The sequence below is a fragment of the Semicossyphus pulcher genome, unplaced genomic scaffold (assembly GCF_022749685.1).
Source record: "Semicossyphus pulcher isolate SPU_LCO1_2020_fin unplaced genomic scaffold, fSemPul1.0.p SCAF_22, whole genome shotgun sequence".
Lineage (NCBI taxonomy): Eukaryota > Metazoa > Chordata > Actinopteri > Labriformes > Labridae > Semicossyphus > Semicossyphus pulcher.
Genome location: NW_027211696.1, coordinates 11,670,284 through 11,692,197, shown reverse-complemented (window position 1 = coordinate 11,692,197; position 21,914 = coordinate 11,670,284). Strand labels below are relative to the sequence as shown.

General features: G+C 43.4%; 1 protein-coding gene across 1 annotated transcript in view; it reads left to right on the top strand.

Annotated features, from left to right (window-relative positions):
- ptpn13 (protein tyrosine phosphatase non-receptor type 13) overlaps positions 1-21,914 on the top strand; it is a 55,081-nt gene that overhangs the window by 21,181 nt on the left and 11,986 nt on the right. Inside the window, exons 8-25 of the mRNA XM_069673027.1 lie at positions 5,837-5,929; positions 7,476-7,575; positions 8,160-8,376; positions 10,854-10,928; positions 11,022-11,193; positions 11,639-11,789; positions 12,990-13,128; positions 13,380-13,532; positions 14,428-14,610; positions 14,698-14,860; positions 14,963-15,410; positions 16,035-16,141; positions 17,061-17,114; positions 17,596-17,685; positions 17,861-17,968; positions 18,798-18,929; positions 19,021-19,505; positions 19,818-19,934. Of these exons, the coding sequence (XP_069529128.1) occupies positions 5,837-5,929; positions 7,476-7,575; positions 8,160-8,376; positions 10,854-10,928; positions 11,022-11,193; positions 11,639-11,789; positions 12,990-13,128; positions 13,380-13,532; positions 14,428-14,610; positions 14,698-14,860; positions 14,963-15,410; positions 16,035-16,141; positions 17,061-17,114; positions 17,596-17,685; positions 17,861-17,968; positions 18,798-18,929; positions 19,021-19,505; positions 19,818-19,934 (2,987 nt within the window). The remainder of the gene's footprint in view (positions 1-5,836; positions 5,930-7,475; positions 7,576-8,159; positions 8,377-10,853; positions 10,929-11,021; positions 11,194-11,638; positions 11,790-12,989; positions 13,129-13,379; positions 13,533-14,427; positions 14,611-14,697; positions 14,861-14,962; positions 15,411-16,034; positions 16,142-17,060; positions 17,115-17,595; positions 17,686-17,860; positions 17,969-18,797; positions 18,930-19,020; positions 19,506-19,817; positions 19,935-21,914) is intronic.

Sequence of the window (21,914 nt, the reverse complement as noted above, 5' to 3'; positions counted from 1 at the left end):
GCTTAGTGTGAAAAGGCTGCAGGGAGCCGTCAGCTGATCCGATCCGAGGGGTGAAAATGTGACAGCGAATGGGATGACGTGAGCAGACAGACTCACGCTAGTTACAGGTTGTGTGTCTGTCTGTCTGTAAGTACCATGTGGGATGGGAGCTGGGCGCTTGCCGGCTTGAATGAGATATCGCTGGTGGTGGCTGCGCGGCAGTGTTTAGACAGAATGTATGAGTCACTGGTGCAGAGGTTTCCAAATGGCTGATTCTAATTACAGGCTAGCTTAATTCTAGCCTGCTGCTAACTGTCACACATGCTATATAACCGAATCTCTTACTCTGTTTTCTTTACATGACTGTAAACATACACATGTGTGACGCAAACAACAACCTTTACCTAATCACATGCTTACACCGAGCACAAACACACACAGCACAATTGTTTGACACCTCGGCAGTCATTCCCAAGAGCTTTCCCTTAGAGCTTAATGCATTCTTGGTAAAGTCTCTACAGGCGGGCGAGTATTACGCACACGCTCACAAGTAGCTGTATGGATCTGCTGACCATCTGCGGCCGACGGAGGAGCATGATCGGCTTCATATAATGACAGCACTGTCTTCTACCTCTCTTTCCTGCTGGTTTCCCAAACTCCCCGATCTCCAGCCCCCTCCGACCTCCAGCCTTCCTGCCTTTTTTGGCAGCTATTTTTAATGCTGACCGAGCCACCGACCAAAGGCATTCTTCTCCTCTCGACTGTGGCTTTTCATCCCCAGCAAGTCCTGCCTTTCTTTGCTTCCCTCCTCTTTGGCCTTGTGCTGATTGTAATCAGAGGCATTTTTTATTTCATATGATGGTGTGAAGAGAGGAGCTGAAAATCAGACAGGAAGGAAGCCCCTATTTATTGTCCCAAATGGTGTATGTATGGGCCTGCTCAGAGAGAGGATTATCTTGATGTATGCTTGGTGACTAAAGCTTCAGATTAGGGATGCACGATATCGGCACATTATCGGTATCTGCAGATAATGGCTTGAAAATTATATATCAGTATCACCAGATGTCATTTTTTTGCCGATATTTTCCGTCAACAAAACAACGCCTTAATTCTGCCTAAATGCTCGATGATTCCCTTAAAAGATTGACGTAATGCTACGACATTAACTCGGCGCAAGTGTGCCCACGCACTGCCTGCGCAAAGTTCTCAACAATACACAAATAAAGACTAAAAAGTTACAGAAACTCAGCCAATGAAAAGAAGTTAAACAACTTTCACAATTCTTAACTAGCTAACAGTTAGCTCACATTCTCATTTTACTGGACATAACAACATCAAACATGCTGAAAAAGCACTCACGGCTAAAGCGGATGCTAACAGAGAGAAACATAAACATCAGTGCAAAACTAGCTTACATATTCATGGACGCACACACGATAGAAAGAGTCCATAGCGATCACTGATGTCTCTGTAGTAGGTGCAGTAAACAAGTCCGGGCATGTCTCCCTCACTGACTTGTTTCGGGGGGATGCTACATTCAGGTGCGCTCAGAAACGTGAGCGATCAGGGATGTGACATTTTATTCAACGCCGGGTGCGAGATATCTGTCAGTTTTTGGCCGCTACAATAATATCAATACCACTATAGCGGAGACTTGATGTTCTCTGCAATTAGGTGGAAAAACTGCCTAATATATCGGTATCGAAATCAGCAATCGGCAAAAAAGGTTGGAAAATATCGGCATATCGATATCGTCAAAAACTCCAATATCGTGCAATCCCTACTTCAGATTAATATAAAATTATGGTTGACACAAAGGAATCTTTACTCCCATCAGAACTGACTGAGGTCGACTAAAAAAGCCGAGCCAAAATATTTCTGTCTTCTATCCCAGAGCTATTTGGCGAGAGTATGAATGGGGCCTAATTGAGCACAGACCATTTGCAGGGCCTCGTGGATGTGTTACTTGGCAGCGACCTCCCTCTCTCTTTCTTTCTCTCTTACTTTTTTCTGTTCTTTCCTGCAGGAAAGTGATGGCGCAGCAGTGGTCAGTGCTCTCAGGTTTCACCCACTTACACACTGCTTTTTTTTTTCTGCCTTCTGTGTGTGTGCGTGTGTTTCGCAAATCGACTGAATTACATGAGCATAACTAAACATTGTGCGTGTGCATGCATGTGTGTGCATGGGCATGTTTATACCTGGTTCCCCTTTTGTCTCACCCCCTCCTCCTCCACCTTCCCACCTTCATGGTGCCAAGGTGCTTCAATCAGTAGAAACTTCCCTTGCAGAACTAGAGGCTGTAATTGGAGTCATGCGTAGCGGATGAGGGAATTCCAAACATTATTGGACTTTTCCGGCAGGTCATGCGGCTTTGGACCCGGGCAGGTCCGGCTTGGACAACAATCCCAAACACTGCAGCCTCGCTGGAAGGAGACATGAAAGACCCGGCCCCAACTTGTTTTAATTATATCACATTTGGTTTGTTGATGGAGGAAAAGATTATAGTATTTTGTATGAAAAGCTTTTGACCATTAAGTTTATTCATGAGCCGTTTTAATCAGCTGCCTGACTCAGTTCCAGGAAGCTCTCTCAAGGTTCACAAGCACTCTAGGAATTTTGTAAATAGACATTTTCCATTAGAGGAGGTTTTTTTTCTGAACCTGACTTTCAGAGTTCACGCTGTTTGTTGTTTTACTGAGTCATGTTAACTTGGGAGGTTGAGGAAACAAGGGGTTTCTGTAAGCTGTTGTTCTTTTTGGCCTCTCTTTCCTTCTTTCTCCCCGGGACCACCAGACGTTAGACAACCTCACAGCCTGAGTTTGTGTCTCTTCTCAGCTTGAACGCCCCAAAAGGCCATAGCCTATAGGAGCTTGTTTGTGTGCTTAGAGGAAGCTCGTCAGAAGTGTCAAAAGTGTCAGGTCTGAAGGGGAACGTGGGGGAAAAGGAAACGGGGATGTGTGGGAGGGGGAAATGAGCAGATAGGTAAAGGGAGGAGAGAGAAGCCTGGAGATAAATGCAGGTTGGATTTGCCTAGAAAAGATACTCTTATGTTTTTCAGAAAGTGTGTGTAATTCTCTATACTGAGAAAGGGTCATAATAGAGCAGAATAGGAAGACGAAGGCCGAGAATTAAACTATGATTGAACCCCTTCTGTTGATTACAGCTAAACCATGCTGACCATGTTGGAAATCCTCCTCTTCTTTTCTTTCTCTCGTGTCATCTTGTGAATTTATGCGCATGTGTGCATGCCGGCTACTTACAATCGTACAATTGTATCGGAAGAGGAAGGGATTAAGAGAACTGACTGATTCATTCTGTATATCTTTTGTCTTCATCTGTTACATAACATTTTATATTTCCTGGAAAATGAACAATAACAGGCGAGGAGCACAGAGGAGGAACTATGTACTCCATGTCTTTGCCCTCAGGCTAACCCTTCTGCTCCCTCGCCCGTTTAGTGAAACATCCAAATTGTATCGATAATTTCACAGTTTTTCTCTTCAATTAGCTGTGACCCCTCGTTTAAGATGCTATGCTTGTTTTTGATTTTAACATGAAACATTGTAGGGTCGGGGGAGGTCTCGGAGTGCCAGCTGGAACGCCGGTCGTTGGTTTCTATCAGAGAAATCTTCTCCGGGGATTTAATGAATGGTGTTTATTATGGCAACATATCTGGAGGGACGAACACTTGCTCTGCGTTTGGTCTGAACTCTGAAAGCTCTACTGTGCTTGCCCACTGTTAGTGAGCATTTCACCAACTGATGAAAGCCTTTACATTTGCAGTATTACAGACTGGGTGTCTGTAGCGACATTCGCAGAAAAATTCTCAAGCGGCGCCCAGTTAGTGACGCGTTTTTTTATCACCCAGCAGTGGTTGGTCTGCCAGAGAGGGTAGGCGGAGCTAAGCGGCTGCTTTTCCGGTCTCTGCAAGCGTTGCGAGTAAACAGTAATCTACTATGGCTGAACAAACAAAGAAAAGATCGATGACTACAGATACAACTTCAAAAATAAATGAAAATCCAAAGAAAAAGAAACAAATTGGACGCTCAGATGAAGGCAAACAGTCTAAAAAGGAAAGCGACCGCCAGTGAGGAAAATCAAGAGTTACAACCGGAGCCAACCGTGGACGGATCTGGGAAGTGTGCTCCCGCAATTACCGTTTATCGCCATTGGCGCCGCCAAAGAGAACGAAACTGAGATCTTCAAGATTACCACTTTAAAACCCAATTTTCACAGTTTTCTGTAAAAGAATGTATACTGTTAAATTAAACACCCCTGTGTGGAGCTGATTGGATTGAAAAGAGTCCTCCATTTACGCCAAACAAGGTACCAGCAAAGAGTAAGTGTGGGCGAATTGGTCGCTTGCAGTGGGAAAGAACAGTTGGGATAATGGTGCTATCAGGAGCCCTACTGACGAATTGCGGGGCGATCTGCTTACTGAATGGGCGACTGACGTTTTCAAAATATAAATGCTGAACAAGGGCATTGAAACACGAGTTATAAATGGGCGCTGGTTTGGCTCAGTTGGTAGAGCAGGCGGCCCATATACAGAGCCTATAGTCCTCGACGTACCGCTCACAGACTGGACTCCCATTGAGCTAATCATTTGGTGCATGTCATCCCCCACTTTCTGCTCCCCACACTTCCTGTCTCTCGTCAGCTGTCCTATTAATAAAGGCAAAAGCCAAAAAATAAAAATGAGTCAAATGTAAGAGTTTTTAGAGGTGCTGATAGTAGTGATGGACGGCAGCAGCTTTTTAAATCACAAGGTTACAACATGTGTTTGTTGTCCTTGTCGATGACAGGGTGACGGCCATCAGTGACTAACCCATTTAGCCCAACCCACAAATGTTGGCCTAGTTTGTTGGCATTTCCTGTGACGGAAATAGTTTTCATGTTTTTCTTCACTACATAATGTTGTGATACCTTCAAGGTCTCTACATTCATCAACACTGCACGTATAGCAACACAGCAGACAGTGAAGGAGTCTTGACTGCATGTAGCAAATGTCTACGTTTTTAATTTACATTGGTAAAGCTGACACAGTATACTGCTGTAAATTACACAGAGAGACTCGGTAAGATTATAATTCCTGTTGGACCACAATGCTTTTAATTTAAGATGCATCCATTAGACAGCCCTCATCACAAAGGCGAGTCTGTTACACAGTGAAACTGTTCTAAACTAAAGTGTCTGAGCAATGACTGGGGAATGCCGCTCATTCGAGCTATGTAGCTGATACTGAAGAGCAGGACTTTCAAGTTCTGAGAACCATCCAGTCAGACTGGAGTTCAGACTGTTCCGAGTATTGTTTATGTTGTGTTACTTCAGATTTTCAACGCATTATTGAGTTCATGAAGCACTGCTTAGAGAAAAGCAAATAATTGTGGTGAGCTGGTCTGTACTTGAACAAAAAGCTTTCTTACCTGACAGGAGCCGAGCCTGTTTACACTTGTGTAAAAGCTGCTTTTCAGTGAGTTCCATGTGTCTCTCATTCAGAGTGTTTACCAACAGCATGACTAATACCTGCTCTGTGTGCCTCCGTCGACTGGTTTGGGGTTACTGTCGGTCTCAGCAGGGTTTAAAGAGACTTGTTTAAAGAGGACTTACACCCTGTCGGCTCACCTGCTGTCCAAAGACCGTTTAACTTCTTTTTGTTTTGTGTTGTTTTACGTTGAAAAATACACTTTTTAAGCACAACAAGTCTGTATAACCATTTTTAAGTTGTCATGTGCATGAAGTTTATGGGTTTATGTGTTTCATCGTCTCACAGAAATGACATCCTGTTGTATAACCGCATGGTTCCTATTAATATTACGCTTAAAAGATGTGCTGATGGTTTTTCCTCTTCCCTCAGACCCGGTCCACACCCACCAGAGGTACCACAGCGACTACAGCTCATCCAGCGAAAGCCCCTCAGTGACCTCCTCTGATCCAGACTACAGGCAAGGTAGAGGATGCCTCTGAGTGGCTCTTATGTGGTTTACTCTGCTATGTGATTTGTGTGTGTGCAAACCCTTTAGCAACAGGTGGCTAGTGCTACACGCACATAACTCATCTTGGTTCTGTGCATGCAGCAAAAATAATAATAAAATCAAAGGAGCCATATCTTCCTGTCTAGTAATAAAATACCCATTACAGTAGACTAAAGAAAACACGGCTTCTGTCCTGTTCCTGGTGATGTGCAGCCGCTCTGGTTTCACTTAAGCCATCTTATCGAGAGCTGATTTACACCTGGAACAGTGAGTGAATCATTTGACAAGAAAACCAGCAGTATTCCGGCCAGCAAAGGCTGAGATGGAAAACCACTGGCAAAAGCTAAAATATTCTTTGTGTCCACTGACTGTGCTTAAGGCCTGATTCCACGCTGTCTTACTGTGAAAAATCACAGGGCACTGATCCACATTTTCAGAGGCGCTGGAAAGTTTCTTTAGTTTCCAGGTAAATGCCACGTCACCGTTTGTCAGTCACCTGGTAATAATGATGCAATTAGGTCATGTTCTTCGCTATGAAAGATTACACAAGGTAACAAACCTTGACAGACACTATCAGAGTACTGTGGGAAACTGGCTGCTTTACAGTTTCACGTGGTGATCAAATCTCTGCCTGCGGTATTGAGCAAGACTCATCATCTCAGATTTAATTTGTCCGAGTTAAGCAACAAAAATACAAGCAACCTCTGTCGTGTGAGTTTGATGACTCGATGTTATTCATTTTACTTCTATAGGCACTTTTGTACTTTTGTTTTTAGACTAAATTTGACTTGATTAATGTGCACAAGGTTGTTATTTAAAGTTATAATGTCGAAGATTTCAGTTTCGTTCTCTTTGGCGGCACCTGTGGCGATAAACGGTAATTGCGGGAGCACACTTCCCAGATATCCAGACAGTGTTGCATGTGTGACGTCCACGGTTGGCTCCGGTTGTAACTCTTGATTTTCCTCGCTGACGGTCGCTTTCCTTTCAGACTGTTTGCCTTCATCTGAGCGTCCAATTTGTTTCTTTTTCTTTGGATTTTCACTTATTTTTGAAGTTGTATCTGTCATCATCCATCTTTTCTTTGTTTGTTCAGCCATAGTAGATTACTGTTTACTCGCAACACAGACCGGAAAAGCAGCCGCTTAGCTTCGCCTACCCTCTCCGGCAGACCAACCACTGCTCCGGCAGACATACTGGTGGAATTGAAATACACAATAAGTCTTAACTTCTAAGACATGGAAAGGCTATTAGTATATACTGTAATTGCTGCTGTAATACAGTGGTGATCTTTTGTCCACATTTCTAACAACAAAACTCCAAAGTTGTGAGTTGGTTTGATCTGATTTAACTCAAAAACTGCTCCACCTCCTTCAACACATGTTCAAGCAGGTACATCTGCACCACAGTGTGAGTGTCTGCCCCAGGAGGGGTGTGTTTGATTGTGTACATGTGAAAACAAACTGCGGTCCTTTTTTGCGTGCGTCTGTTCGTTTGCTAATAATCCCATTTCTCTCCCAGCTAAGAAACCAGGCGAGGTGAGGAGGTTTGGCTCTCAGCTGGCGCTTTCCTCTGAACACGATGCCCTGTCGCTGACGAGTCACAACGCACACAGGCTCAGGTAACACACACGCATATGTACACGGGAGGAAGTTTAATAAACAAGGTGCAGGGCTGTGATTTCTTTCCAAAAACTGTATTTAAGCTCATTACGCTGTATAAAAAATGGATCATGAATAGGGGAAAATCTGCTGCTTTGTGCTTATTATAACAAGAGAAATAGGTGTATACACACTCCTCACCGAACAGGAAAACCACTGATGATGAAGCCGTCCTGTTCTCCCCTGTGGACCACACACACAGCTGGTGTGGCGCAGCAGGGTCAGCCCCATGCTTCGCTAGTGAGGTCATCTAACGTGACATCCACATTCAGCAATCTCTATCTCTCTAATCTCTGGCATTACAGAGAACTGCCTGCTGCTGTTGCTAACAGAAAAACCATGTTTTCAATCTGTCCCACTGCACAGGGTGCTTCTCCCCTGATGCTAGAAGAAAACATACCAGCTACTATTTTATGTGTACTTGAATTATTTTATTGATAAAGCAAAAGAAGAAAGCAAGCAAGAACGAAACAAATCCCACAGGGCATCTGACATTAAACAACAGTTTCCATTCAGTCCGCCTCTTCTTCTCTTCTCCCTGCAGGCACTATGAGGGGGCAGCTGATGAAGGTCTGGTTGGAGCAGAGCTGCTCCTCCAGAAGCAGGAGGAGGAGGTGCAGCGGCTCCAGGCCCACCTGGCCAACAGGCTGTCCAGGGCCAACCTCTACCCTGCAGACGAGCCCCTTGTCCCACCCCGCACTTCCATGATAGACCTCCGAGACCCCCTCTACACCTCCAGTGTACCACTTCGCAAACCCAAGGTTATTATTCCTCATGACGTTAACACCTTTGAGGATCATCTCAGTTATTTGGGTCTTTTTTTTTACCTTATCGGTATCTGCAGATTATGGCTTGAAAACGACATATCGGCATTGGCGGATATATCATTTTTCTGCCGATATTTTCCGCCAATAAAACAACGCTTTAATTCAGCCTAAATGCTCGATGATTCCCTAAATAAGCTTGACGTAATGCTACTATGTGTGCGCGCGCACTACCTGCGCAAAGTTGTCAACAATATGCAAATAAAGACTAAAAAGTCACAGAACCTCGAGCCAATTAATAGAAGTTAAAAAACTTTCACAACTATTAACTAGCTAACAGTTAGCTCACATTCTCGTCATTTTACCGAACCGAAAATCAAACATGCAGAAAATACACTCAACACTAACAGAGTGTAACATAAACATATGTGCAAAACTAACTTACATATTCATGAGCGCACACACGATAAAAAGAGTCCATCGGCGATCACTGATGTCTCTGTAGTAGGTGCAGTAAACAAGTCCGGGCATGTCCCCCTCACTGCCGTGTTTCGGGGGGATGCTGCATTCAGGTGCGCTCAGAAACGCAAGTGATCAGACATGTGACCTTTTGTACAATGCCTCTTCCATCAAGCGTGAAGAAGGGTGCAAGATGTCTGCGGTATGTTTTTGGCCACTACAATAAGAGTAGGCAGGATATCAATTCCACTACAGGGGAGACTTGATGTTCTCTGCAATTAGCTGGGAAAAAAACGTGCCTATATATCAGTATCAAAATCGGCCAAAAAGGTTGGAAAATATCGGCATATCGGAAAATAATCCCAAATTACTATAGAGCCACAGACATGTAAACACACACACAGGACACATCCAACTCCAGAAAGTCCCTACATCCAATGTTTGATGATGAGTGTACTATTTTATCTCACATGAGCTCATTGGCAACTACGTTGTTGATGCTGCGCACTTTGGATGTTCTGCAAATACAAAATTGCTGACTGGAAAATATAATTAATGTCAGCCTCCCTGTGGTGATTACCAATGTAGGGGATTGTGGGACCTGTGGGATTTTTTGGGTTCAGGGTGATTTACGACGCCGTCAATCAAAAATTGAAAATGTGTTAACACCAGTTATAAACATGGCAATGAATCTGCTGATGCTGGCAGTTAACCTTAAATGCTGCATGTCAATTATATTCCTATTAGGTGAGTTATGCTCTCGCAGGCGAGACATATTCGCTGCAGTGTGTTTATGGTCAAAATTAAAGATATGTAATTTTTGGATGTGGCGGGTTTCCAGTCAGTAAAACAAAACCTTCCACTTGAAGCAAAGGAATCTCGCTCTTCGGCTTCTGGTGATACTTGATAACAGAAAGCAAACAAGGAAGTGTGCGCAAGAGTTAAAACATCCCATCAGCAGTTGTCACATAAATCTGATGATCAGAGCAGATACTTAAAGCTACAGTAGGCGACATTAATTCATAAGAAATGTGTTAAAATAACACATTTTGATCGTTGCATTTCCCTAACAAAATTACATTGAAGTGATGTGGATTGCTGATCTGTGACTGTGGGCGCCCGTCCTTTTGTATTTAGTTTGTCAGAAAATTTGTCAGATCTGAATCAAACCACCAATGAGGGTTAGAGGTTGCGTCAGTCAGGAGCTATGCCAACAATTTCCTGTACCTCCTTTGCCGCATATACTGCTAAAGAAGCAAAAAGGAGGAGCACCGTGGAGGGGGAAAAAGCTACAAAGAGAGCCCTAAATAAAAAGAGGGATCAGACGAGTGGGAGTGTAAGGGGCTGAAGAGCGAAGCGAGGCAGAGGTCGCCCTGGTCCTTCTTGACACGTAACCGTAGCTCTTACGGCAACAGCTAGCGGTAGCACTAAGCTCCAACACCTAGAGGTCAAAAGGTGGCCTGCAGGAGTATTGGAGTATTTGTTTCTTTTCCTTTGGATTTTCACTTATTGTTGAAGTTGTATCTGTAGTCATCGATCTTTTCTTTGTTTGTTCAGCCATAGTAGATTACTGTTTACTCGCAACACTTGCAAAGACCAGAAAAAGCAGCCGCTTAGCTCCGCCTACCCTCTCTGGCAGACCAACCACTGCTGGCTGATGGAAAACGCGTCAGTAACCGGGTGCAGCTTGTGATTTTTTTCTGTGAAAGTTGCCACAGACACCCAGTCTGTAATACTGCAAATGCAAAAGCTTTTATCAGTGGGCCTTAGGCTCAATCACCATTGTGTTACCTTGACAATAGCCGCTCTGAATTTGAAGTTTGAGTGTTTTTGTTTAGAAAAGAAAGTTCTTAAAATGTTCTCCAGAGTTGGAGATGGATGTGAATCACACAGACTACTTTTTTAATACAATCACTTCTCATAATAGCTAAAGAAGTATTTGAAAAGAAGGCTCAGGTTGATAAAAGATCCTTGAAGATTTAGGTAAAATAACTCTTTTTATCTTTACATGGCAGAACTTCCATGGCCCTGAGTTTGTCAAGATGGCCAGCGAGCCCCCTGTCGCCTTATCTGTCCCCTCGTCAATAATGGTAAGGATTTGAATTTAAGCCGCTCAGCAACCAATGTATGCAGAGGCTGCTTCATTTCCCGTTCGTAAAACTTTTTTTTCTCTCTATCACAAGAAACGTGGGAAGGTGGAGGAGGTGCAGAGGAAGGTGGGCGTGGTGCTGCTGAATGGCCAAAAGCTGGAGCTGAGCTGTGACATCAAAGCGGTGTGTAAAGATGTCCTGGATATGGTGGTGGCCCACATCGGGCTTGTGGAGCACCACCTCTTCGGCCTCGCATACCTCAGAGGTACTTTCTGTTGCTCCTGTGTATTTTCAGATGTGAGTGTGCACTGACTTTGCTCATGTTGTTACCTCAGCGTGGCTGTTAAAGTTTCCCATTGTTAGTTCAGTCACTGATCCACGCTGACCTTAAACAACTTCTTTCTCAGATAAGAAAACTTTCCAGGAATCCAGTGTTGACTTTTAAAACAGCACTGTAATTTATTCTAGATGAGTTCCCCCCTCTTTAAATGCAAGGTTTAACCGAACCTCATCTTATATGCCTGACAAGGTTTTAGTTTTTAATGTAGAGGTTAATGATATTTCCATATAAGCTCATTTTCTACACCTACCGTCTCATTAAAGATGCAAAACCTATGTGTCCGCCAGCAGACGGACATCACTGATTAATTCCCTCTCATTCTGACACCTCTCACCTACCCCGTTTCCCTCCCCCTTCAATTCACACACAGATAATGAGTTTTTCTTCGCTGATCCTGATGCCAAACTCTCCAAAGTGGCCCCAGAGGGATGGAAGGAGGACCCTAAGAAAAAGAAGACGGATGTGCCTTTTAATCTTTTCTTACGCATCAAATTCTTCCATGATGACGTCAACCTCATACAGTAAGCGTGTGTTTTAGAAGGTGACAATCTAAAGTAAGACACTGCTAAAAAACAACGGACCAATGTGATGGTTTATTATGTCTAAGGGCGCTTTCACACCTAAAGTCTAGGGATGCACGATATTGGATTTTTTGCCGATATCCGATATGCCGATATTTTACAACTCAATTAGCCGATTACCGATACCGATATTTTTTCCCCGCACACCTAATTGCAGAGATCATCAACTCTCTTCTGTATTAGAATTAGCGTACAGTATAATGGTGATACTCTTATCACATTTGTTACAACGGTCGGGGTGACGGGTCTTGAGATGGTTAATCAAGTTTGTAGTGTTGAAAGACTTTGCCTTGGCTCCTCCTCACATCACCGAAGCTGAGCAGTCATTGCAAATAGCAGTTTTGCTTTCAATTTCGGACACTTTGAAAAACTTCCACACCACGGACATTTTGGCTTCTAACTCTCTCATGCTGCAGGTAGACACACGTGACGTCATCACGCTGCGCCGCGCAGGTCTTCTTCGCGCCAGGGACATTGCGCCGAGGTCAGGCATTTAATCAAGTATGCAGCAGCCCATTATTTTATCGGTTAATTATATCGGCGGATATCAGCGTGTTGGCCGATATCCGATTTTTAGGCCAATATCGGCCGATACCTATAACGTGCCGATAATATCGTGCATCCCTACTAAAGTAGGTGTGTGTTCACACGGCAGCTTTTACTAGTGCTGCTCTTTGATTGGTCAGAATTTCCACATGCATAAACTCCCTGCAGTAACAGAGAGAGAGAGCACACTCAACACGATTGTGCACTTTAAGGTTTTGTTGTCCGAGTATTTTTTTACTTTAAACCAACATCGTTCCACAGCTCGATCAGTTCCACTCTCCTTTAGTGTTTCAGTTTGAACACCTCCGTGTGAAATTGTTTGGTCGGCCCATATTTCCATTTCCTCGTCGCTCCCCCTCGTCTGTCCTCTACTCATCTTGCTGCCTGTCTCTGCAAGTGTAAGCACCCGTTAGCATGCACAGGTTTTTGGTTTGCCTCCTGTATTAGGTCCTGCTTTAAGTCTGTTTAACTTCTCTTCTTGGTCCGGTTAGAGTTCGATTCCGGCGTTCACACCAACCTAAACCAACCACCCCGAGGTGATAAACGCTCCGGGGACTAAGATGTGAAAACAAATGATTGTTTTGTGTGTAACAGGCATGCTATGACCAAACATCAGTACTACCTACAGCTGAGGAAGGATATCTTGGAGGAGAGGATGCGCTGTGACACAGAAAATGCCATGGTGCTGGCTTCACTGGCACTGCAGGCTGAATTCAGTGACTACCAACCTGAGGTAGTGAACCTCTTAAATACATTCATGAGTTATCATCACATAACACCTCTTGAGTTAAACTAAAATGGAAAACTGTGTTGTGGTTTTTTTAATGAATTATACATTTTAAAGTATTTCTCAATATACACATCTGAAGTAGAACAAAAGGAAAATAAAAAAACCTCAAACTGAAAATGCTGTAAAACTTAAAAATCTTAATGTAGCAATCTTAAAGAAGCAACACATTTATGCTGTTACTGTCTCTGCCTCAGCTCCACGGGAAAACCTATTTCAGACTGGAGCACTACCTGCCAGCATCCGTCATGGATAAGGTGAACCAGACGACCATCAAGGAGGAGCTGCCAAAACTTCACAACAACTACTACGGAGCGTCCGAGTCTGAGGCAGAGTTCGAGTTTCTCAAGGTCAGCAGGGTCAAAGAATAAAGGCATCATGGTTTCAGACACATTGACTTAATGTTTTTTACATAATTGTGTCAAACTGAATGAAGATTTAGTTTAAAAAAGTAGTAGATGTCGGTTTATTTTTGACTGCAAAGCAAAGATTGCAGTGTCAGCTACAATCAAAAGTAGTTGTGTTGTGCCACTGCACTTTATTCACAGTCTTCTAATGTAAACTCTATTTTCCTAATGTTACTGAGCTAAATTAAAGGAGCAATTCTCCCCTGGAAAAAGTCCCTGTCAGTCAAAGCTGGTGTTCTCTGTAATCATTAGAAGCAATAATATTTGAAATTGGCGCCATAGCTGTGGAGAAAGTTGTACAAACAGCTCGTGGTTTCGCCCATTCTACATTCCTACAACACCCAGCGTGCATTGCGCCCCTCCCTCTGAAAGGAACGGCCCAGCGAGAGACGCTGGAGTGAAATACTACTGTTTTCCAGTCAAGGACATTGATCGCTGAAGGCAATGGCTCAGAATCTGAAATACGATGAGAATATACCGATGGATCGTCTAAAAAATCTTCAGGTCTGCAGGCTACATTTGAAATCTGATGATTTTGAACGAGACATGACATCGGAGGCGTCCTAGATTGAGGAAGTGTAGTTTAGCAAGCATCCTGGTCCTCCAAAGGCACAGAGCCAAATTGCATTTTATTTCTACCATAATGGCATTAGCTCCCCATAATAGCATGATAGGACTGAGGTTGTAAATCAGCCCTTTAAATAATGTTATCAGATAACAATCAGTGCTCTTATATTGGATTACCTAGTGGAGGAAACACCTGTCGTCTGCATGAGAAGTTCAGTATTTTAATCTTCTTCTCAGTTCTGTTTAAGACTCTATATTTGTTGTCTTGAAGGTGAGCCAGAGGCTGACGGAGTATGGTGTCCATTTCCATCGGGTGCTTCCTGAGAAGAGGTCCCAGACAGGCATCATGCTGGGCGTCTTCTCCAAAGGGGTGCTCATCTTTGAGGTCCTTAACGGAAATCGGACGCCGGTGCTACGGTTCCCCTGGAGGGAGACAAAAAAGATCTCCTTCGCAGTACGTGCTTTGTTATCAGAGATAAAACTGTGGCACTTTGTTGCACTTTTGTTCGTCTAACTCTAACATCCGCTTGTCTTCCGAAAGAAAAAGAAGATTTGCCTTCAGAACACATCAGACGGGATTAAGCACCAGTTTCAGACAGACAGCAACAAGACGTGCCAGTATCTGCTGCAGCTCTGCTCTGATCAGCACAAGTTCCACCTGCAGATGAAGGCCCGCCAGAACAACCAGGAGCTTCAGGAGCTAGGTAGGAGAGAAACGAGGAGCCACACATGTCTGAAAATTTTAACTTGTTTCCATGTCATGTTGTAATCTATGGTTGTCTGTTTTGTATGTTTCTGTTATTCAGAGAACTGCCCCTTGAGCAGCTTACAGTATTCCTTTGACTCTCGGAGTGGAGACGCTATGGGCAGGACGGTGAGCTCAGGCAGCCTGGGCCCAAGCTTATCTACCCGCTCCAACCCCGACCACCTGAAGAGGATCTCCTACTCAGAAGTGGCCCTCAACAAGCCCCCGCCAGGCCCCGTATTACTCCAAGATGAGCTTCACTTTCCAGGTTTCAATCCAGCCGCCTCCACGGTCCTTTCCAACCCGCGGATAATGAGCCGCTCCCACCACAACCTCGGACAGATGCCAGAGTCTCCGGAGGCTCCAGAGCACCGGGCGGCCGAGTCGTACCGTGGCCAGTCGCACAGCAGGCTAAGTCAGGCACAGCCCAACCAAGTGGCCTCTCACTTACAGCAGCAGCAGCAGAGAGCCAGCTCAGACACGGACTCACTCTCACAGCAACAGGACAAGTGAGTCGAAAGCAGTGAAAATGTAAAGAGAGAGTAGTTCTGAAAGAAGCCATAGTGGGTTGTAAAAGCAGACATTTATTGCTTTGGTGTTTAAATACTTTACCATCCATGAAACTCTGAAGCAACTGTAGCGTTTTATGGATTTCTACTCCCTTAATTAACCCTTTTAAAGTCTTGTTTAAGCTCCAGTTAAGGAAATTGCATCTTGTGTTTATTAGTTGGCCCTCTGTAAAGTCTCCAGTCTCCGAGCTCACTTCAGGACAGACTTGGGTTACTAAGTGAGGACGTGTTACTGGGACTATAGCTCTGCCTAACACCACAGAGACACACAGTGCTCTACCTCCACCCTCTAATTAAGCCTCTGGGGGTCTGAGTGTGTGGGTGCACATGCGCCCTCGTGTCTGCCTTTCTGCTTTTGTGAGACCGTGCCAACCAGTGTGAGTTTTAATTGCTAACAATCCTGCCTTTAGTGTTAGTTGCTCCCTCTCGTGTCAGCTTTACAGAAGACATGCGCTGAAGTCTGTAGTCATAATAACAAATACAAATAACACATGAGTCGTACCAAAGAATGAAAGTGAGTGTTCAGTTTAAGCAGGAAATCCCTTCCACTTCTTTCCTTGTCAGATCATTTGCCGCAGTGTCCCACAGCAGTCCCGCCTGGAGCCACAGCAAGTCCAAAAAGGAGTCCGACTCTTCGTCCATAGAAGACACGGGACAGGCTTATGTAGTCGGTAAGGATTCTGACTGACCCTCCATATACACACACACATTACTTCTGTTGGTAGTGTCGAAAGAGCAAACAAATGACGGCAAGGTAGGTGATACGATCATCAGGAAGGAAGTCCTACTCCTTCTTCTTCTCCTCCTTTTTCTTCTTTTTGTCCTTCTTTTACTCCTTTTTCTTCTCCTTGTCCTTCTTTTACTCCTTCTTCTCCTCCTCCTTCTTCTTCTCCTCCTTCTCCTTCTCCTTCTCCCTCTCCTTTTCCTTCTTTTACTCCTTCTTCTCCTCCTCCTTCTCCTTCTTCTTCTCCTCCTTCTCCTTCTCCCTCTCCTTTTCCTTCTTTTACTCCTTCTTCTCCTCCTCCTTCTTCTTCTCCTCCTTCTCCTTCTCCTTCTCCCTCTCCTTTTCCTTCTTTTACTCCTTCTTCTTCTCCTTCTCCTTCTTTTACTCCGTCTTCTTCTCCTTCTCCTTCTTTTACTCCTTCTTCTCCTTCGCCTTCTTTTACTCCTTCTCCTTCTTTTACTCCTTCTTCTCCTTCTCCTTCTCCTTTTACTCCTTCTTCTCTTCCTCCTTCTCCTTTTCCTTCTTCTCCTCCTCCTCCTTCTCCTTCTCCTTACCTTTTAATGCTACAGTTAATTGGCCTGCTTGTATAAGCACTATGTAAACAGTTGTTACCAGGCAGGAAAGAGATTAAATAATAATAACTGTAATTTCTCACATTATTCACTGATAATCTCTCTTTTGATTGTGTCTTAAGTTTACTTTTTGTGTTTGTTTTGTTCAAGAAAAGTTAGTACTCACATAAAATGGTCTGATCATGCAGGGGATATCTTCATTTGTGTTCCTATTATATGGCCTATGAATGTGCAGACAAGAAGGTATCATAATAATAAGCATTGCCTTGCTGACCTCTCGTGTTCCGTTCCCAGGTGTCAGTATGCACAGCTCCTCTGGTACGCCTTCAGCCCCGGCCTCTGTCAATGGTATGTATCAAAATGTCTTTCTTTCACTTCCCCAGATACATAAACACAATTGTTAACAGTATAATATCTGACCATGGCTCATTTTCTAACAATCTAAATCCTCCTCTTCAATCTGTCGAACCGAATGCTAAAAATGGCACAGCCGAGCGTGGTGAGACAAAACTCTGTGTTCTGATTCGGCCTTATATAACGCAGAACTGAGTCTCCGTCCTCTCAGCGCTGGCTGTCTGTGAAACTGGCCTCGGTCCCACCATTTAATAGCTTCTCGCTTGGCACTGAACTCATGACCTCCCTTTCATCCAAGCTTAACCCTTCTTGTTTTCTAAAGTAGGGGCCCTCCAACAGCACTGTATGCCTGCCTGGGCTGATTAATAGCAATAAATCCACTGTGAAATGAATTACAAAATTGACACTATGACATGCAAACACCATGTATTTGTAGTATAATCCAGTAAATGCTGTGTGTCTTTCTGCTGCACAGATTCACTCAAGAAAAAGCTCAGTGCTTTACCGTCTCCAGAGAGAGAAATCACAACTGTAAACCTGAAGAAAGATGTGAAATACGGCCTGGGTAAGAGTGTTACCGGAAATAACAACTGAATTTCACACTGCCTGAGCTGCTGTTTCTCAGCTGTCAGAGCTGACAAGTATAATAAATGGCATTCGTGTTGCCCTGTTGTTTCGTGGTTGAATGTGTCCGTGTGTATTTATGTGTTTACATCTGTTTGTGTTTGTGTGTCCTGTAGGGTTTCAGGTTGTAGGAGGGGAGAACTCTGGTCGCACGGACCTCGGCACTATCATTAGCTCCATCACACCAGGGGGTCCAGCTGATGTGAACGGCTGCCTCAAACCTGGTAGGCCGGCGTCCTGCTTCTATCCATCGATCTATCCTTCCTTCTTTCCTCCCTTCTTTCCTTCCTTCTTTCTTTCTTTTCTTTCTTCTGTCTTTATCTCCTTCCTTCATTGTTTTTCTTTTCATCTTTTTTTCTTTTTCTTATTTCCTTCTTTATTTCCTTCATTCTTCCCATCTTTATTTCCGTTCTTTCTTTCTTTTTGTCTTTCCTTCTTTCTTTCCTTCTTCTTCCTTTCTTTCCTTGCTTCCTTGTTTCCTTCTTTCTTCCCATCTTACTTTCTTTGTTTTCTTTCTTTTCCTCTTTCCTTCTTTCTTTCCTTCTTCTTCCTTTCTTTCCTTCCTTCCTTGTTTCCTTCTTTCTTCCCACCTTACTTTCTTTGTTTTCTTTCTTTTCCTCTTTCCTTCTTTCTTTCCTTCTTCTTCCTTTCTTTCCTTCCTTCCTTGTTTCCTTCTTTCTTCCCATCTTACTTTCTTTGTTTTCTTACTTTTCCTCTTTCCTTCTTTCTTTCCTTCCTTCCTTGATTCCTTGTTTCTTCCCACCTTACTTTCTTTGTTTTCCTCTTTCCTTCTTTCTTTCCTTCTTCTTCCTTTCTTTCCTTCCTTCCTTGTTTCCTTGTTTCTTCCCACCTTACTTTCTTTGTTTTCCTCTTTCCTTCTTTCTTTCCTTCTTCTTCCTTTCTTTCCTTCCTTCCTTGTTTCCTTGTTTCTTCCCACCTTACTTTCTTTATTTTCTTTCTCTCTTTCTTTCTTTCTTTCAGTATAGTATTGTCAGCAGTCCTGCTTTGCCATACTTGGCCTTCTTCCATGTGTGTAACAGTTTGTTTATGCAGGTGACCGGCTGATCTCAGTGAATGACGTGAACCTGCACGGGCTCTCTCATGCCACCACCATTGATATCCTCCAGAATGCTCCTGATGATGTTAATCTGGTGGTGTCGCAGCCCAAAGAGCGGCTCTACAAAGGTAAAAGCGGGAGTATGAGGGTAGTTTTTTTTTTTTTGTTAAATTGTGCAAAATAGTCTAATATGACATCTCTTTGTGTTTGCTTTGATAGAATCCTCTTCAGGCTACGTTCCCTACCAAGCCAACTCTGCATTAAAGGCACTAAACTACGAACAGAGACGAGAAGTAGACTTCGATAGCTCCTCGGAGGAGAAAGTGGGAACAGGAAGTCCCGTCCCTCCCCTCCAAAACGCTGGGACACCGTCATCCACCTCTCCCCCAGTCCACCAGCTTATCAGCTTCAATTCTCACGACACCAGGACAAGCAGTCCTTCTAAAGTCAGCAAACTCCCTGCTAATGGACTTCTGCAGTGCCTCGAGAGAGCTAAAGCCGCTCCTGCAGCTGCACCGGTTGCCCAACAACACAGACCAGAACCGAACGTGGGTTTGGATCCTCTGCCGCCGGCTTTGCCGCCTAAAACAAGAAAACCTAAAGTGTCGGAGGCTCCCAAAGTGTCCGAACATTCGGACTGGGGGGATTCAGACATGGATGAGGAGACTTATTCAAGTAGTCAAGAGCAACTCAAGGTCAAAAAGGTGCGACTTTTGTGTTTTTATGTATTTGTTACTTTTTACATCCTACCACTCAGGAGGTGGAGCAAAGATAAATCTTCTTCCACAAGCAAGCATTAAACATTAGCTGTCAAATGCTTGGCACAACTAACTGCCCCTTGTATATAACCTTTGTCTGCCATTGCATTTACAATGCAAGGCTGTGTTTTACCTCTACACTGCATGTCATATCGGCATTACCTAGTGAAGCTTCCTCACCTTCCTTTGTTCCTATTTTTCTCTCTGCATGTCCCAGCTTGTCATAATTCAACTTAATACCCTGTTCTCTGTTTGCAGGATTACATCATGGAAAGTTTAAATGGTAATGCCCCAGGGGTCAATAGTCTCCGACCAGGAGAACTATTTGACGTTGAGCTGTCCAAAAAAGACAGCAGCCTGGGCATAAGTGTCACGGTACTGTTCGGCAAGGTTTTCACCCTCTCTTTGTTTTGCCCCTTTCCCCCCGTCATCTCATCACTGTTGTTCGTTTGTATACATGTGGCTTGGTTGGGTTTGCTTTCTTCGCTGCATGCTGTCAGATCTGGGAGCTCTTGTGGGAGTATTGTCCGCCTGATTCTTTATGCATGCTTATTGTTTTAAATAAAGTTACCTGATATGATTATTACCTTTTTCCAGTTAGTAAAGAGAGTACACACAGGACTGGTTAGAGGTCTTTCCTGTGGTTTCCTACGTGTTGCTGCTGCCTCTGGAGTGACTCACTCGAGTGCCACTAATATAATTCCTCTCTCTCATTAACACTCATTAACAAATCACTTGACTGTGTGTCTTCAGACCAGGATTGCTGTAAAGTATTAGTGTTGAACACAATCAGTGATTGAGTGTTGTGTTGTGTTCGTAAAATAAATACAAACAGACAATAACCACAAAATCCACCTTAACACTAAACTCATCATCATGACTGTTGTCACCAAACAGAAGTTCACTAGTCTCTGATTATTTAGATTTAATCTCTTAGTGATTTTGTCAGTGACTTCACAGAGTAGCTAGATTTCATTTTCAGCTGATGCATGATTGTTATATGATGAACGCTTTGTCTTACATGCTTTGGAAATAATTAGAAACTTCAACCAAAGCTTAATTTAAATAGAAGGACCTTTTTAAAGGGGGCACAAACATGTTTTTCTTTTTTGTTTGTTTTGTGTTTCTGGCCTTTCACAAATCAAAAACGTCAAAAACCGGCTTCAAAAATAGACATCAAAAACTGCTGTCCAACACCGCCGGCACTGACATCAAAAGTCAACGTCAAAAACTGATGTTAAAGGGGCGCTATTTAGCTCAGTCGGTAGAGCAGGCGCCCCATGTATAGAAGCCACAGTCCTCGTCGCACTGATCGCAGGGTCGACTCCCGGTCTGCCGATAATTTGGTGCATGTCATCCCCCACTCTCTACTCCCCACATTTCCTGTCTATCTTCAGCTGTCCTATCAATAAAGCCAAAGGCTAAAAAAATTATCTTAAAAAAAAAAAACTGATGTCAAAGACCAACGTCAAAAAACGGCTTCAAAAATTGACATCAAAAACTGCTGTCCAACACCGCCGGCACTGACATCAAAATTCGATGTCAAAAACTGATGTCAAAGACCGACGTAAAAAAAAAACACTCCAAAAATCAACGTCAAAAACTGCCGGCACTGGCATCAAAATTCCACTTCTGAGCTAAACCTGCGCCCAAAACTGTTGCTTGTTAACAATGTGAAAAGGAAAAATTATCGTTCACGTGTTTGAAAAATTGTGTCATTACAAAGTTATTGTAACGATTAACTGTCCAGGATTGAAGATATGAACTACTTTTAAAACCTTCAGCCAATTTGTAGACATTAAGTCAGAATCAGAATTAACTTTATTGTCACTATACCAAAGTACAATGAAAACCTGTATGGCTTCTCTCCTGTGTAGTAAATTAGAAGACTAGAAGGCTAGAAATGTGTGCTCTTGCAAACAAATGGTTGTATAGATATGAATGGTGACCGAGAGTGAGAGATGCTTTGCTGAATGAACCACGTAAAACACAACATTAGAGATCTTTAATGTTATAATGAGAACTGAAGTGTAAAAATATTTTCGGTTCATTATGAAACTTAAGCAGGACAAATAAGACTATGGCGGCCCGCCTCAGTCTCGTTAAATTAATGGGAAACACTGGTTCAAACAGAAGTCAGATCTATTCTAAGGGCCACAAACAACAAAACGTACCTGTTTACTAATCAAAGTTTTACCCCCCTATGATCCTGATTGTTCTTCCAAAAAGACCTTCAAAAACATCTCTTATAAGCTTTGGTTGATGTTGATGAAGACGAAGCATTTATCATTTACCAATTACACTTGTAATGGGAAAATTGATCACCAGTGAAATTGAATCACCCACCCCTGACAT